Source organism: Moschus berezovskii, chromosome 21, assembly GCF_049115385.1.
Source record: "Moschus berezovskii isolate FMDL1 chromosome 21, NW_MosBer_1.0, whole genome shotgun sequence".
Taxonomy (NCBI): Eukaryota; Metazoa; Chordata; class Mammalia; order Artiodactyla; family Moschidae; genus Moschus; species Moschus berezovskii.
In genome coordinates this window covers 11,033,886-11,048,399 of record NC_142480.1, presented here as the reverse complement: position 1 = coordinate 11,048,399, position 14,514 = coordinate 11,033,886, and the positions used below count along the sequence as shown (strand labels likewise).

General features: G+C 48.3%; 1 protein-coding gene and 1 long non-coding RNA gene across 3 annotated transcripts in view; one reads left to right on the top strand and one right to left on the bottom strand.

Annotated features, from left to right (window-relative positions):
• LOC129550620 (uncharacterized) overlaps positions 1-14,514 on the top strand; it is an 81,870-nt gene that overhangs the window by 63,994 nt on the left and 3,362 nt on the right. The gene's annotated exons all lie outside the window — the stretch shown is intronic.
• On the bottom strand, positions 4,487-14,114 carry LOC129550618 (uterine milk protein-like). The gene is made up of 4 exons (XM_055418455.2): positions 11,975-14,114; positions 9,072-9,339; positions 7,121-7,268; positions 4,487-4,977 (listed from the first exon to the last, which is right to left on the bottom strand). The coding sequence occupies exons 1-4, from the start codon at positions 12,588-12,590 to the stop codon at positions 4,768-4,770; spliced, it is 1,242 nt and encodes a 413-aa protein (XP_055274430.2). The 5' UTR covers positions 12,591-14,114; the 3' UTR covers positions 4,487-4,767.

The window sequence follows — 14,514 nt, the reverse complement described above, 5'->3', positions numbered from 1 at the left end:
TTCTGTTGTCCCATGCCACAGCGGCCATCCACAGCTCACCACCCCATCCTCGTTTGTCTCTCCTGATATATTTTATGTCTTAACGCACTGTTGACTAGGGGATTTTGCAGAAACCAAATCTTGTCGCTGGTGTTTTGTTATGTAAGTGAATATTGAAAGGACTCTGGTCAATAACATTCCAGTAACAAAAGATGTATCTCTGGTCAGTAAGTTGTTAATCAGCACCTTTAATGCCTTTCACCCAAACCAAAGATCTCTGGGTTATTTACATATTTTTGCAGATGGTTTATAGCACCTGGTGCCCTAAAAATCCCATTAAACCCCAAAGGCCAGTTGTTGGGAGGGAAAAATGTAGTCTCATTATCGATTATGTCGAAACACATTTGCTGGTCAAAGTACTGCAGGCAGATCCCCAAGGCCACATCCTAACCTCTCCATTGTAGCTCAGTACATGGCATCACCGACTCAACGGACATGAGTTTGAGTAAGCTCCGGGAGTTGGTGATGGACAGGAAGACCTGGTATGCTGCAGTCCGTGGGGTCGCAAAGAGTTGGACCCAACAGAGTGACTGAACTGAACTGAACTGATCAGGTTCACTTAGTAATGATTCTCGTTCATATTGGGAAACAGAACAGATTAAAAATTGGACTGCCTCTGGAGAAAATGAGAAATACAGCTGTGATAAAACTTTTTCCAGTTTATTCCTTTTATCCCAGTGAACTCACCACCATTTTCTACTTATTGCACCCCGAGGATGCCCAGACCTGTAGAGTGTCTATTTCACAACGGATTGAACTGTAAGTCAGAGGGCCTGGGTTTGAATCAAGGCTCTGTAGTTAAATCACCGGGTGACACTGTGTTAAGGAAGCTTTCTGAACTGCTGGTTGATATTTGCAAAATGCAAATGACAATGCCTACCTCCTGGGGGTGGGGTTGCTTAAGGATCATAAGGCAGAATATAATGTCAAAAGCACCTGGCATGTGAAAGCAAGCGATCCTAATTTTCACCCCTTTCTACTGAGGCTGGATGTAGTTACACCAAAGTTATTCCTTTATTCCTTTTCCCAAAAGATCTCAGAAGAAAATTAAGAATCCCATGAATTAGGTATAACATCCCTATTTATTGTTTCTTTTGTGGTGGAGATGGAGATATTGGCTGTACTGGATCACTAGTTCCCAGCCTGTTCTCAGATGCTGTGGGAGGGGGATGATATTTTGGATCATCTCAAAGTCTGGAGAAGGAGATTCAACTGCAGTGTAGTGGGAGAGAGAAAGCTCTGGAAATGCTAGAATAGACGCAGCCAGGAAGCATGGTCTGCCCCACATGCCAGCAATGCCCCAGTGGAGGAAAACTGCTTCATGTCATTTCATGGAATACTTATGAGAACCTAAGACCTTGGTAATATTACCCCTGTTGTACACATGGGGAAACTGAATCTCGAGGCCAGACAAACACAAGTGGCAGGAGCATGGGTCAAATTCCAGACCAGGGCCCTGAAGCATCCCTCTTTCATATAATAAAATGTCCCATAAAGTCGCTACAACCATGCGATCATTTTGCTTTGGGTTGTATTGCTCTGTTTTCTTGTCTAACTGCGAGAAATACTGAGAGTTTCTCAAAAGAAATTTAATGGCCAAGTTATTCATAAAAGGTTGTTCAAAACCTGAAGTTCCCACTTTAAGACTTAGAAGCAGTACATCACTGCATTTTTCTTTTAGGGAACTCAGTTCTGCCGTTTATTCTGCCAAAGTGAGAAGGAGAGACTGGTAGGGGAGGGGGTGCTCAGGGGGAGGGAGAGGACGGGGGAGAGAAAGAGAGAGTGCTGTCACCCCCACCTTCATTTCAGACCCAAGCGTGGTACTCACAGCAAGGTCCCTGGGCTGGGGGCCCTGGGTCTTCAGCACTGCCTCGCCTCCTACCCACAGGAAAATAGTGTTTGACGATCTCGGCAGCCTAGTTAATATTTGTCAGGTCGATTCCTAGAACTGGTATGAAGGCCGGAAGTGACCTTTTCTTTATAGTTTCCGTCCTGCTGGCCTGTTCTGCAGAGTGAATTGAGATCCTGGACCCGGCTTGGTGAGTGAAGACATTCACATATAGATGTGACGTCAGGGGGTCGTGACGTGGCAGTTGCTGACCCACTACTGGTGTTTTGTGTGTTCTGGGCTGTGTCCTTTATGAATCACTCTGGATATGAGATGTTAACTAAATGTACTACGGTGATCATTCCACAATATGTGTAAATCAAACCATCATCCTGTACACCTTGAATAAATCCTTCAAGGACACCCTCTACTAAATGGAACTGAGGCGGGCGGTAGATGCTCCCCTCCCCCAGGGTAAGCAGATGGAGTTTATTCCCTGTGGAATACCCAAGCTCCAAAACTCCAAAATATCAATAGCAGGACCATCAGGAGAGGAAGCTGGGCCTTGCCCAGATAAGAAATAAAGGACCACATATTTCTCATTTTCAAAGTCAAGGAAATCTTCCTGACTGGAAAGCTCCTTGGAGGTTAAAAAGGGAGGGGGCGCCACCCCATAGTAAGTGATGTCAGTTACCCATAGTCCTCTTCGATGGAACTCATCTTGACTGAGAGATGCACATGTACGCATGAGAGGATCCATCTTCCCAGCCCAGGAATCGAGCTGGGGTCCCCTGCATTGCAGGCAGATTCTTTACCAACCGAGCTACCAGGGAAGCCCAACTGTGGGTTCCGAACCGGGCAAACCCAGAAGAAATGCCCCATATAAGTGATTAAAACCACCACGAGGCACCACTCTCTCTCTCTCTCTGAGTCTGCCCATGTCTGTCTACATGTCCTGTACTCTTTTCCCCAAATAAACACTTTATTTGTTTCAGTACTTTCTGTATTTATGGGAATTCTTTTATGCAAAGCCAAGGGGCCAGGGCCTTGTCACTGACCACTGGTCTAGTGATTAGGAACTGGCTCTCTCCCTGCGGCAACCTGACCTCAGTCTCTGACCAGGAACTGAAAACCTGCTTCAAGCCATTGTAGGCTGGGGCCACTAACGTCAGAACCAGGCCCTCCACATCCTCTACAATCACCTTCCCTCTCTGCCTCTGCCATGCACCTGCTTGGATATGATCTGTGCCCAAGCATGGGTCTGTTGGCATTCCTCCATTTGCTCATGCTTCTGACTCCACTTCCTCCACATTTTCTAGAACAGTCCACCTCATGGTTCCTCTCTCGAGTTAGCGCCTTTACTGAACTACTTTTCCAGGGTATTCTTCTGGCCCATCCCCAGGCCTCTCCTTTCTTGTAGCTTGGGTTTAAGTGATAATGCAAATGGCAAGCCCTTTTCTTGGGCATCTTTGTTAAAAGAATGAAAGTTCTAGCCCTGAAACGACTCCTCTGGTAGTGGATGGGGTTCCTTTGGGCTCACATCGTCCCCAGATGAGCACACTTGGGTTGTGTCCTAGATCCCACCGCAGAGGGACTTTTCATGTTTTGAGGGGCCGGGTCTCTCTCGTCCAGGCTAAGGCTCCTGGGTCTACTGGACCCCAAGGAGGTTCTGCCTCGGTCATGTCATTACAAGGCTCAGCAGTCGGTGCCCCCTGCCCCATCTTTGCCCACCCGTCTCACTCCCGGCCTTGTGATTTCAGCACTGAACCTGGAATTTCTACCAGAAGAGTTTCATTTCACCATCTGGCCTAGTCTGCTCTGGCTGCTGTGCTGGGCTAGCCCAGCCAGGCAAGGTCCTGCTGCGTCGGTTGCACTGTTGGGTCAGCCTGTTTGGTCAACGTCTTTGTCGCCTCTGGACCTCACTTGTCAAATGTCTGGTTGCCATCAGACTCCTTGATTCTATATGTCCAAGGAAGTTCATAGCCAGCCGGCTAACACCCAAGTCCCAGCCACACACACACACCCTATTCTGTGCATGACTGTCCTTTTTCCCCCCACGTGGCTTTTACTTCCCATCCGGTAGGGGGCAATAATAACTCTCTCACAGAAGGCTGTTGTAGCTCAGTTGGTAAAGAATCTGCCTGGAATGCAGGAGACCCAGGGTCGATCCCTGGGTTGGGAAGATCCCCTGGAGAAGGAAATGGCAACCCACTCCAGTATTGTTGCCTGGAGAATCCCATGGACAGAGGAGCCTGGCCGGCTACAGTCTGTGGGGTTGCAGCTGTCCGACAGGACAGTAATTGAACTACAACTACCACTACCAGAAGCTTGCTGTAAAGATGAAAAGAGAGCAGGTGAGGGAAAGAGAAGATGCTGCCAACATATCTTGGACTCTCAGCCTCGCTGGCACCCCCGTTTCCCCCTGGAGCTGGGTGAACACACGGAAGCCCCCCAGGGGTCTGTCCTCTTCCCAGCCTCCTCTCTGCAGTGGGACCTGCCTCTCCCCGGGGCTGCCGGGGGCAGGGGGCAGGGGGCAAGTGCAGATGAGGGGCCACGCTCTGACTGCCAGCTGGGCAGGAAGCCAGGCTGTGAGACAGCCCCCAACTGAAACAGCCCTCCTGCACCTGCTCACCCACTCAGAATTGCTTCTCTGCCTACGTCAGCCTTGTTCCGGGATAGAAGACATCCTGGCCAAGTGTCCCTGGCAGACCCGCGCAACCCCCTGCTTATGCTGCTCTGTCCCTGCGCAGAAGGCCGGCGAACACCCGCCCCCACCGCATTCCCAGACCGCGCTCCTCCGTCTCAGCGTGTCTGACGCACGGCTGCGACGCACGAATGGTGAATTGTAGTCTTTATTCACGGCCCGCGAAGTTCCTGTGCTGCGCGGCGCGGCCCCGCCTCTACTCAAGATGAGGGTTGAGGACTTTGCCCACGAGGAGGTCTCTCTGAGTCACCTCATCCTTCACAAACAGCAAGAAGGGTCTGTTGACCTTCACGACCACGGGGACCTCCTTTGCGTTCACGGGGACTTTGAACAGATGATCTGTGTGCATGGCTGCGTCCGCGGTTAAGCCGTGCTCGCTCACCTCTATCTCAGCTTGATGCAGGACCTGGAAGACACAGATTCTGGGTTAGTCCCAGACCAAGCTGGCGGGAGTTGGGGTGGCGGTGGGGGTGAGGTGTACCCAGCAATTTCCTATGGCCAAGACTGGGGGGCAGCCTCCCCCGACAGCTGATGCCAGGTGAAGGAAGGTTGGTTTCCACTCCTGGAAAGCTTCCCTTGGCTCTCAGCAACCAAATTCGCCCTTGAACATCAGATGTCCCCAAGAGGGGTCAATAATAGGATTGGTGATCGTTGGGTTCAGACATCCTCAGGGTTGGGCGGATGACTCAAGGAGTCTGCGCATTTAAAAGGGGGGAAAGGGAAATAAAACACAGGGAAGGCTGGGTGGTCCGAAGGCTTAGAAAAAAATCCCGCAAAATAGCTGAGAGATAGTCCTTTCGAACACTTTTATAAAAGGATGTGATGAAAACCACCAGGGAGCTAGGTTTTCTTGTCTCCATCCAACCAAGGACAATTTGCCCTCGGAGAAAAAGTGCTTGTGCCAGAACACACATGACCCCCAATCTGCAGGAGGCCCTGCTGGGGAACATGGCTATGACATTGTTTGTATTGGATTGTGAAGAGCTCAACATCTCCCAAACCCAGCACTCAGGGCACACCTGCTGGGTGGATTTTGTTAGTGGCTCATATGGTAAAGAAGCTGCCTGCAGTGCAGAAGACCCGGGTTTGACCCCTGGGTTGGGAGGATCCCCTGGAGAAGAGCATGGCAACCCACTCCAATATTCTTGCCCGGGAAATCCCATGGATAGAGGAGCCTGGCAGGCTACAGTCTACAGGACTGCAAAAGAGTCGGACACGACTGAGCCACTAACACTTACTTATACTCACTAGGCCACGGAAAGCACAGCATGCCTGTGGGGCCCCAACCTTGGGAACTCCATCCGATGTCTCTGAGCAGCCGGGCCCTCATCTCCCAGTTAAAGAACAGGGTTCTTTGGGTTCACTGGGAGACTGAGCGAGAGAAACCGTGAGAAAGTGTTTTGTAGTTTGTCAGGAGCTGTACCAGGCTGAGAGACTGTGACTGCTGTTTACATTCCGGGCAAAGTGTTACAGGGCAGCCACAAGGCAGCCAGCTAGTTAGTGACCTTGGCGGAGTCATTGGAGGGCACCCCTGTGTCCACCGGGGTGGGTAAAATTATCTCATGAGTAGATGCTTCCTGGCATCCAGATGTCTAACTGGCATCTGCAGTTTAGCAGAGCTAGTCTCTGCCTGCCCGAGCCCACCCCTCCTTTGTCTTTCCCACCTCAGACATTGGCTGCATTGTTTCCCACTCTTCTAGCTCAGAAACCCGACTCCCCTTCCCACTCCCCAGCTCAGTCTAAAAAGCCCACAGCACTTTCTCATCACTGTTAACTCTCCCTTGAATGCCTCATCTAACCGCCAACATCTCTCACCTAGGTTACCCACCAAACTTCCTACTGGGTCCCCTCTTCCTCCGGGGACACTGCCTGTTTTCCACCTGGCAAAAAGTGATCTATGCCTTGGTGGTCTCCCATGTCAATCAAATAAAACCCCAGTCCTACCCAGAGCCTGGGAGGCCCAAGGGACCCGGCTCTACCTGACTTCTGCCCTCACCTCCTACCAGACTCTGTCTCACTCATCACTCTAGCTGCCTGGGCTTTCTTGGGGTTCTTCAAGAATGTCAGGTCCACATCCCCTCCAGATACACTGGTTGGTCTCCTTGCCCAGAACACGAGTCCCGAGGCATATGCCCCCTTGCTCTCCCTTGCCCTTTATCCAGGACCTGGCATAAAGGCCAACCCAGTCCTTCTAATGCCTGCCCGCTGCACCCCCACCCACTCTTCCTGGTTTCTCTGCTTTCTTTTCTTCAGACGATGTAGCACAGGTGGACGGAGAGCATACAGGTCTGTGGGCGTGCTCACTGTCTGCCCTGTCAGTAGAACATAACAACTATCAGAGTAAGATGCTGTCTGGCTGGCCCATGACTTTACTCCCCAGTGCCTCCAGGGCTTGAAGCAATGACCTTTGAGTGAGTGAATGACGAAAGGACCCCCAAAGCCCATGGATCTGGGTAGATAAGAGCTACAACTGCTGTATTAGAAAACTGATTTTCAATCAGGGCTGTGGTGGATAATAAAACAGGGACCCTAGAAATTGCCCCACTCACCTCCAAATTAGGCAGGGGAGCCTTCAGTGTGATGTCCCGTGAAATTGCTGTGGTAGTCAGCATATGTTTGGGGTCAATCTTGGGAAGCAGATGCTTTAAGTTTATCTTGGAGGAGATCTTGAACTTGGGCAAAACTAAGTGCACCAGTCTGTGGAGAATGAAAATGACAAGGAAGCTGAGCTATGTCTCTGTCCTGGGGTCCACGGGCTGCACCTTGCTTAGGCTGAAAGATCTTTTCCTAGTGAAAAGGTAATAGAAGTGTTTGCTCTCAGTGCTTGCTCAGGGGAAGATTAAAGATGTTGGGGTCTGAGCTGCAGTGTTGAATTTCCAAGCAAACCACTAACTCAGAATACACTTTACTATTCAAATGATTCCCTTCACAGGCTTTCTATACAAGAGATGATGAGGGTCAGACCAAGGGCATCCAGCCTTGAGTCCCTCTAACCCTCCATCTGGAAGCAGCAGTTTAAACTGTGTGGTGACGCTAAATGTGCTGAGGGTTTGGGGGACGTGGGGTCCTCTTGCTGCAGGCAGAGCGCAGGGAGTTTTCCCAGGAGAGGAGGTCCCATCTCGGATGATAATCTTTGAGACAGAAAGGAGGACTCCTCCTTCTACAGATTAGCAACTCTGTAACTAAGGGAGAGTATTAGAAAGCGGTTGGGAAAAGTCAGCTATGACTTAGCAAGTGAACAAAACATTAGAATATATAGTGCCAGCCCTCTCACCCAACATTTTTGGTTGCTCAGAAACCAATCCATCTTAGCCTGTGTCAATGCGGTGTTGAGCTTCTGATTGGATAGCCACCCACTCAGCTGGGTTCCTCCACTGCCGAATCCCCTCTGCCCCAACTAGGAATACTGTGGGACGCACACCTGTGGCAGAAAATGGCAGATCCACTCTGCGGTGGCTCTCAACTGTAGGAGTAAAATGCTGTTTATAGATTTCTTCCCAATCTGTACATTTGTTGCCCGAAGACTGCTCGTCAACTCCTGCCACTAAGATCAGTGGGCCATTGAAGATCAGACTTTCGCTATGTAATTTATCCGCATTGACTGGAGTCCGATGGACACGGTATTCAAGCTGGATTGATTCAATTCTCTCTTCCAGGAATATGTAGTTGGAACTGAAAGATGCTCAGTGTAGTGTGAGTTGGAGCTTCTGATTGAACGGAAGAGAGTCATGTCTGTCCTCAGTGGTCTCAGCTTGACATTTACTTCCTTAAGATCATTTCCTACTTAAGATCCCTGATGAGCACTCCACCACTGACTTCTGTTATATACCCTACTCATTCTCTCATAGCTTTTCTACAATTTGAAGTTGCGTATTTGTTAGTTGACTTTCTACCTTTCCTACCAGACTGAAAATTTCATGAGAACAGAGATGTGTTTGGCTAATCACTGTATCCCCAGCACCAAGCAGTTTCTGTCATAGAATAGATGCTCAGAAAATATTCTGGGGATGAGTGGATTGTGTGCTAATGTGTGTGGGAAAGCTGGTTTGCTGAGCTGGAGAGGCAAAAACAAGGACTTGTGACAAGAGAGATGGAGTTCCAGGTGACTTTGCTGTCCCTTGTTCCAATCCCTCACGAGACCTGGCTGTGTTTATCCCTGAAATTCCATTTCATGTATTTTGTAAGTTTCGTGAAATTCCCATGTATCTTTCCAATAATTCCTCTCTGTATCCAACTTGATCTTTTACGAAGTGGATTTCTGATACTGTACATGTCACCAAGAGAACCATAATTAACGGTTTAAGGGGCTTCCGACTTGGTAATGGGATTCGGGCCACTATTCCTCCTGTTTGGTTTGTTTCATTTTCTACAAATATCCTAGGAAATAACCAGACGCCAAACTCGCCCACCCTTGCCACCCAAATAAGACTTTTGCATAGAGGAAGTGAGGGCTGAGAAAAATCTAATTTGAATCTAAAGTATTCCTTCAGAATAGCATACCTGAAGTCACTGGTTTTCTGAAGTTTAGCTCGCTTAGCAGTCATCTTTTTAAGAGCAGTGTCAAATTGTCCTGCATCTGGGAGCATGAGAGTTAGGGACACATTTCCTTTGCAAGGCATCTTAACCATCGTAGCATGTAGCTCCTCTGACCGGCTGTAAAGCATCCGTTCTGTCTTTCTCATCATGTCCACCTGCACTTTGGTTTGGTCATTCACAAAGAAGTCCTCCTTCTGGGTGAGTTTGGGCTGAAAAGCTCTTTTCAAGATGCCTGGGAAAATCAGGAAGGAACAGTCAAAGAGTGATCTGGTGGAAAAGTCATCACCACCTTCACGTTTGGGGCCCCCAGAGGTGATCTGCTTGAGAAGGAAGCAGTCCGTTTAAGGTGACACCTTGACTCTAGTGAGCAGAATAGTTAAAATTCTAGACTGGTGCAAAGGAAGTAAAGGCAAACACATGATTTTCAAAAATAATCACCCTGCAATTTCTTTAACTCTGTATTTCTCAAAAGATGTTTACCAAAATAACTGCCTTTGGAACTGTAACATCAAGAAAGGATTTTGCCATCAAATAATTTAGGAAACATTGATCACAGCATCCCTTCTTTGAGAATTTCTACTGCATTTGAGTGTTTTAAGAGTTCAAAGAATGGTAAAGAAATCTATTTAAAATTTATTAAACTTGTTGTTCAATAGAAGCTAACACAACATTGTAAAGCAATTATACTCCAAAAAATTAATTATTTAAAATAAAGTGTATTAATTTTATTCAAGGAGGTAAGCTTTTTATCAGAAAGGCACACACACCTCAGCACACATGCACACACCTGCGTGAAATTCTGTTTTAAATAATGCAATTCCCAGTGGATTTTAAGAAAAATTCAAAGTACACACAAGTTAAAAAAGGCATCCATCACCCAGAATAATGGCCATCTGGTCTGGTCTGGAAAATCTCTACAAGTGTCAGTCTTGCTTCTGATTCTGGAGGCAGGCTTGCGGTCCTCTCTGTTCTGTTGTTGCTACTTGCTTTCTAGAGAGGGATATGGATAAAGCTTTTGGAAAATTGTCGGAGGATGGAGGGCTACAGTCCATGAGGTTGCAAAGAGTTGGACATGACTTAGCAACTAAACCACCACCGCCAAGGGGGAATCATGCTGGAGACTTCTTTAGAATATCCAGAGAAATGATCCCTCCAAGATCATTCATGCTGGGACTTCCCTGGCAGTCCAGTGGTTAAGACTCCCTGCTCCCAATGCAGGGGGCACAAGTTCAATCCCTGGTTGGGGAAATAAGATCCTTTAGGCAACGCAGTGAAGTTAAAAAAAAAGATCCTTTGTGGAGCACTTTTTATGTCTCAGGTATGTAGTTTGGAACTGTGGACCTAAATATGAATAACAGATGGTCAGTGGCTTCAGCAAGTATCCTATGCTGGGAAGCACTGTTTTGTGAGCAGTTCCCTCACTTATCATGCACAGGACAAACATTATTCATGTCCTGGTCGGAACCCTGTTTAATCAGTAATAGCATATCCATGAATTGACTCGTTTAAACCTAAAATTTCTTGAACTCAAAAAATGTTCCAGGTACCATACTACATACTGAGGTTAGAGCAATGAATAAAACAGAGAGCTGATTTATGTTTCAAGAAAACTGTTCTGGCCTTTTAATGGAGAAGAGGTTGGAGGCAGGCATGAATGGCAACAGAGTAATCAACTTTGGAAAGTCATCTAGGCAAGAACTAGTGTTGGCCTGGGCTAGAAACTTCTGGGCTAGGCTTCTCAGATGGTGAGAAGTCAACACATTCCAGGTCGACTCTGCAGGCAGAATCCATATGACTTGTGTTCTTGGATCTGGAGGTTTTTTGTCTGGAGCAGGTGGGTAGATGGCACTGTGATTCTCTGAGATGAGGAGACACAGGGTGTTGGGGGTGGTGCCAGGTTGGGGAATTGTGTTTGGGGGCCTGTGAAACATCCCACCAAAGATATTAGAATCTGGACCTCAGGGGAGGTGGTCCGGGCCTCATCTAGGGACTAGGGAATAGAGTACAGATGGTGTTTGAGGTTGTGAACCCAGGTGAGGTGAGAGGCACTTCTAGAAGTCAGGAGAAGAGAAAGCAGCAAAGGAGATAAGAAAGGAACGGGCTCTGGGGTAAGAGGAAGGTGGGGGGAGTCCTTGGGCAGGGAAGACAGAAAGGGCGCCACCTTGAGGATGGCGAGGGCACAACTTTTTCCCTTCACTGTGATGGAGGGGGTTGTGAGAGGAGAGGTGTGTGTGCCTCGGACTGCTCGTGCAGGACATCTTGCCTGACCTGCTTTCTTGTCCCCATTTGGGCAGTAGGAGGGGTCACAGCTGTGAGTCAGTGGAAGAAAAAGACAGGAGATACGGCGTGCAGGAAGAGGACGTAAATAGCAGCGCGGGGTGACTCTGAGGCCACCTGAGGAAACATCCGTGATGTCAAGGTCTGTGACCAGGACTTCACACTGATCTTTCAGACACCTGGTGCGTGACCCTGAATTCAACACTGGACACAGCTGCAGAGAGCGTCTCATTTCGCACTAATCCGACCATACAAGATGAGTGAATTACCCGGGATGTTCATGGCTCTGCAAAAAATGATTTCTTTTTTTTCCCCTTTTTTATCAGCGAGAGTGATCACGTTTTACTCCAAAATATCTTAAGCACCACAGACAAGATGACTGAGAGGATTAAGAGAAGAATCACTGAAAAATGCTAGACAATACTGTGATATCCAAGTCAATTAAAAAGTTTTGGATCTACTGGTTTCTGAGAAAATGGGATATACTGACAAAAATCATAGCTTTTTTTTTTTTTTCTGACTTAAACCTGTTAGGAAACACAAGGCAAAGACTACCCAAAACAGGAATTCATGCACTTAATAAACCTCACCTTTGAAGAAAACGTGGTTGACAAGACATAGGATGGTCTCAGGGTTCAGGTCGGTGATTAAGTCTGTGATTTTCCTATGTGTTTTTTTAGCCACATGGTGGCTGATGGCCTTCTTGGCTTTTTCTGTATCTGTAAAGTCAATCATCTGGATGTCCATTTCCTGCAGCTTGCTTATCTGCTGCAGAAGCATCTGGTTGACCATCGTTTTGCTGTTGATAAAGAGAATGTCCTGGTACTTCAGTTGTTTCTGCTTCACTAGCCCGTGCCCCACGTGGACGAGATGCTGTAAGCACTGGTGCGCATCCAACAGTTTGGGCTCAGCATGGCTGATTGTGGATGTGATCCCCAGGGAGAGGGTAGCCAGGGTGATAGTCATGGCCACGGGGGAGAAGATGATATTCTTTCTGGGCTCCTCAGTTATCAAAGCCTTGAACAATTCTTGGGCAAAAGCCTTAGGGTGAGCTTGCACCTTCTGGGAGAGAGCTGAAATTTTCTTTAACAAGACTAGCTTCACGTGCTGTTGAGAGTGTTGCTGCTTTTCACAGAAGATGCTGTCAAACAGGCCACAGAGGATGAGGACCAGAGACAGGGCCAGATGCATTCTCCTGTGGGGCATTTCTGCAGCAATCCACAGCTGTTATTGGAAGGAAGAGGTATATGGGTGAATATTCTATGGAACGTGTTCTCAATGCTGTAGGGGTTGAAAAAGGCTCCTTTTATCTATATGCAGCTCATCTGGGCGGGGCTTCTATTAGTCCTGGATTGGAGAATGCTAGCTAAGTCCAACGGAGAAGGCAATGGCACCCCACTCCAGTACTCTTGCCTGGAAAAACCCATGGGCGGAGGAGCCTGGTAGGCTGCAGTCCATGGGGTTGCTAAGAGTCGGACACGACTGAGCGACTTCACTTTCACTTTTCACTTTCACGCATTGGAGAAGGAAATGGCAACCCACTCCAGTGTTCTTGCCTGGAGAATCCCAGGGACGGGGGAGCCTGGTGGGCTGCCATCTCTGGGGTTGCACAGAGTCGGACACAACTGAAGCTTCTTAGCAGCAGCAGCTAAGTCCAATAAGGAAGGTCTAATGAGGATTTTGGAACCTGACTTAAGACAAATTAAAGTGACCTGATTAAGAGGGATTTACTTCTGCCCCTAGCTGACCCTGCAAGTGGGTCTTCTCCATCCACACTTTTTTTTTCTTTTTTTAAGTGCAGGGTTCATGACACAATCCTGAAAAGTGTGTAAAGGAAAGAAACAAGAGAGAGAGAGCAAAGACTGCAGATTCAAACACCCACAGAGGTCTGGCCAGAAATACCCACACGGAAAGACAGCAAGCGTAGTGAAATAAGGCATGCTGGGGACTGTGGAAAATGGGCCAATGTGCCCAGGTTGAAGGGGCTGGCATTACTCAGCTCCAGCTATGACTAGGATCAGTTCTGGGGCCGTGGTGCTGGGTATCTTTTTGTTGTTGTTGATTTGTTTCTGAAGCACCTAAAAATCTAGATTTTAACATGAAAATTCAACCTTTCCAAAGAATCCCAGGGACGGGGGAGCCTGGTGGGCTGCCGTCAATGGGGTCACACAGAGTCGGACACGACTGAAGTGACTTAGCAGCAGCAGCAGCAACCCAAAGTCCAGATGCAGGCCTGCCAAATCCGACTTTAGAGATGCTGGTGTGATTTCTAAAGTGAATCCCGGGTGGCGCTCAGACAACTTGGACATCAGCTGAACCCAGGGCCTGGCGAAGGTCATCTCAGGAAATCCTGGTTACCTAAGTCCTCTCTGTGCTGTCAGCTACTGCCCCTACCCACTGTCGGGGCAAAAACCCCTCTCTGTCCCCATATGTGGGCTTCCCAGGTGGCACTAGTGGTAAAGAATCTGCCTGTCATTGCAGGTGATGTAAGAGACATGGGTTTGATCCCTGGGTCAGGAAGATCCACTGGAGTATAAAATGGCACCCTACTTCAGTATTCTTGCCTGGAAAACTCCATGGGCAGAGGAGCCCCGAGGGCTACAGTCTGTGGGGCCACAGGGAGCTGGACACAATTGAGTGAGCAGCCATAAATGAAGGAATGAACGTCCCCATATGTGACCCCCACGATTGAGACCAGAAGTCAGGCCTTGCACCTGAAGGGAGCGCAGATGGCAGGATTTCTGGCCCCACTGATGAGAAGGAAAAAGACGAGAACCATGACCTGATTTTGTGCTCAGTTTTACCTCCTTAGGGCAGGGCCTGTCCTCCTTCCTTAGTTCCCTGTGGTACCCAGCTCAGTTCCAGGTACAGGGTCCGCTTCTCTGCATTATCCCTGCCACCCCTGGTGTCCCTTATCATGGCTACTGAAGTAGCATCTACTGTGGACTGAAGGTTTATGCCCCTCGAAATTCCAATGTCAAAAGCCCTAGCTCTGAATGTAACAGTGCTTGGAAGGAAGGCCTTTGGGAAGTAATTTGAGTCGGATGAGGTCACGAGTGTCCCTGGTGTGTAGCCATGTATTAGTTTCCCGAACAAGAAGAGACACCAGAGTACGGGCTTTCCCCACTCT

Bases quoted from the DNA above. Each gene is read 5' to 3' on its own strand.
- LOC129550618 (XM_055418455.2), bottom strand. From the start codon at position 12,590: ATGCCCCACAGGAGAATGCATCTGGCCCTGTCTCTGGTCCTCATCCTC. The intron at 9,340-11,974 runs GTGAGGTTTATT...TGATTTTCCCAG, and splicing joins CAACCACGTTTTCTTCAAAG to GCATCTTGAAAAGAGCTTTT. The intron at 7,269-9,071 runs GTATGCTATTCT...CATTCTCCACAG, and splicing joins CAGAAAACCAGTGACTTCAG to ACTGGTGCACTTAGTTTTGC.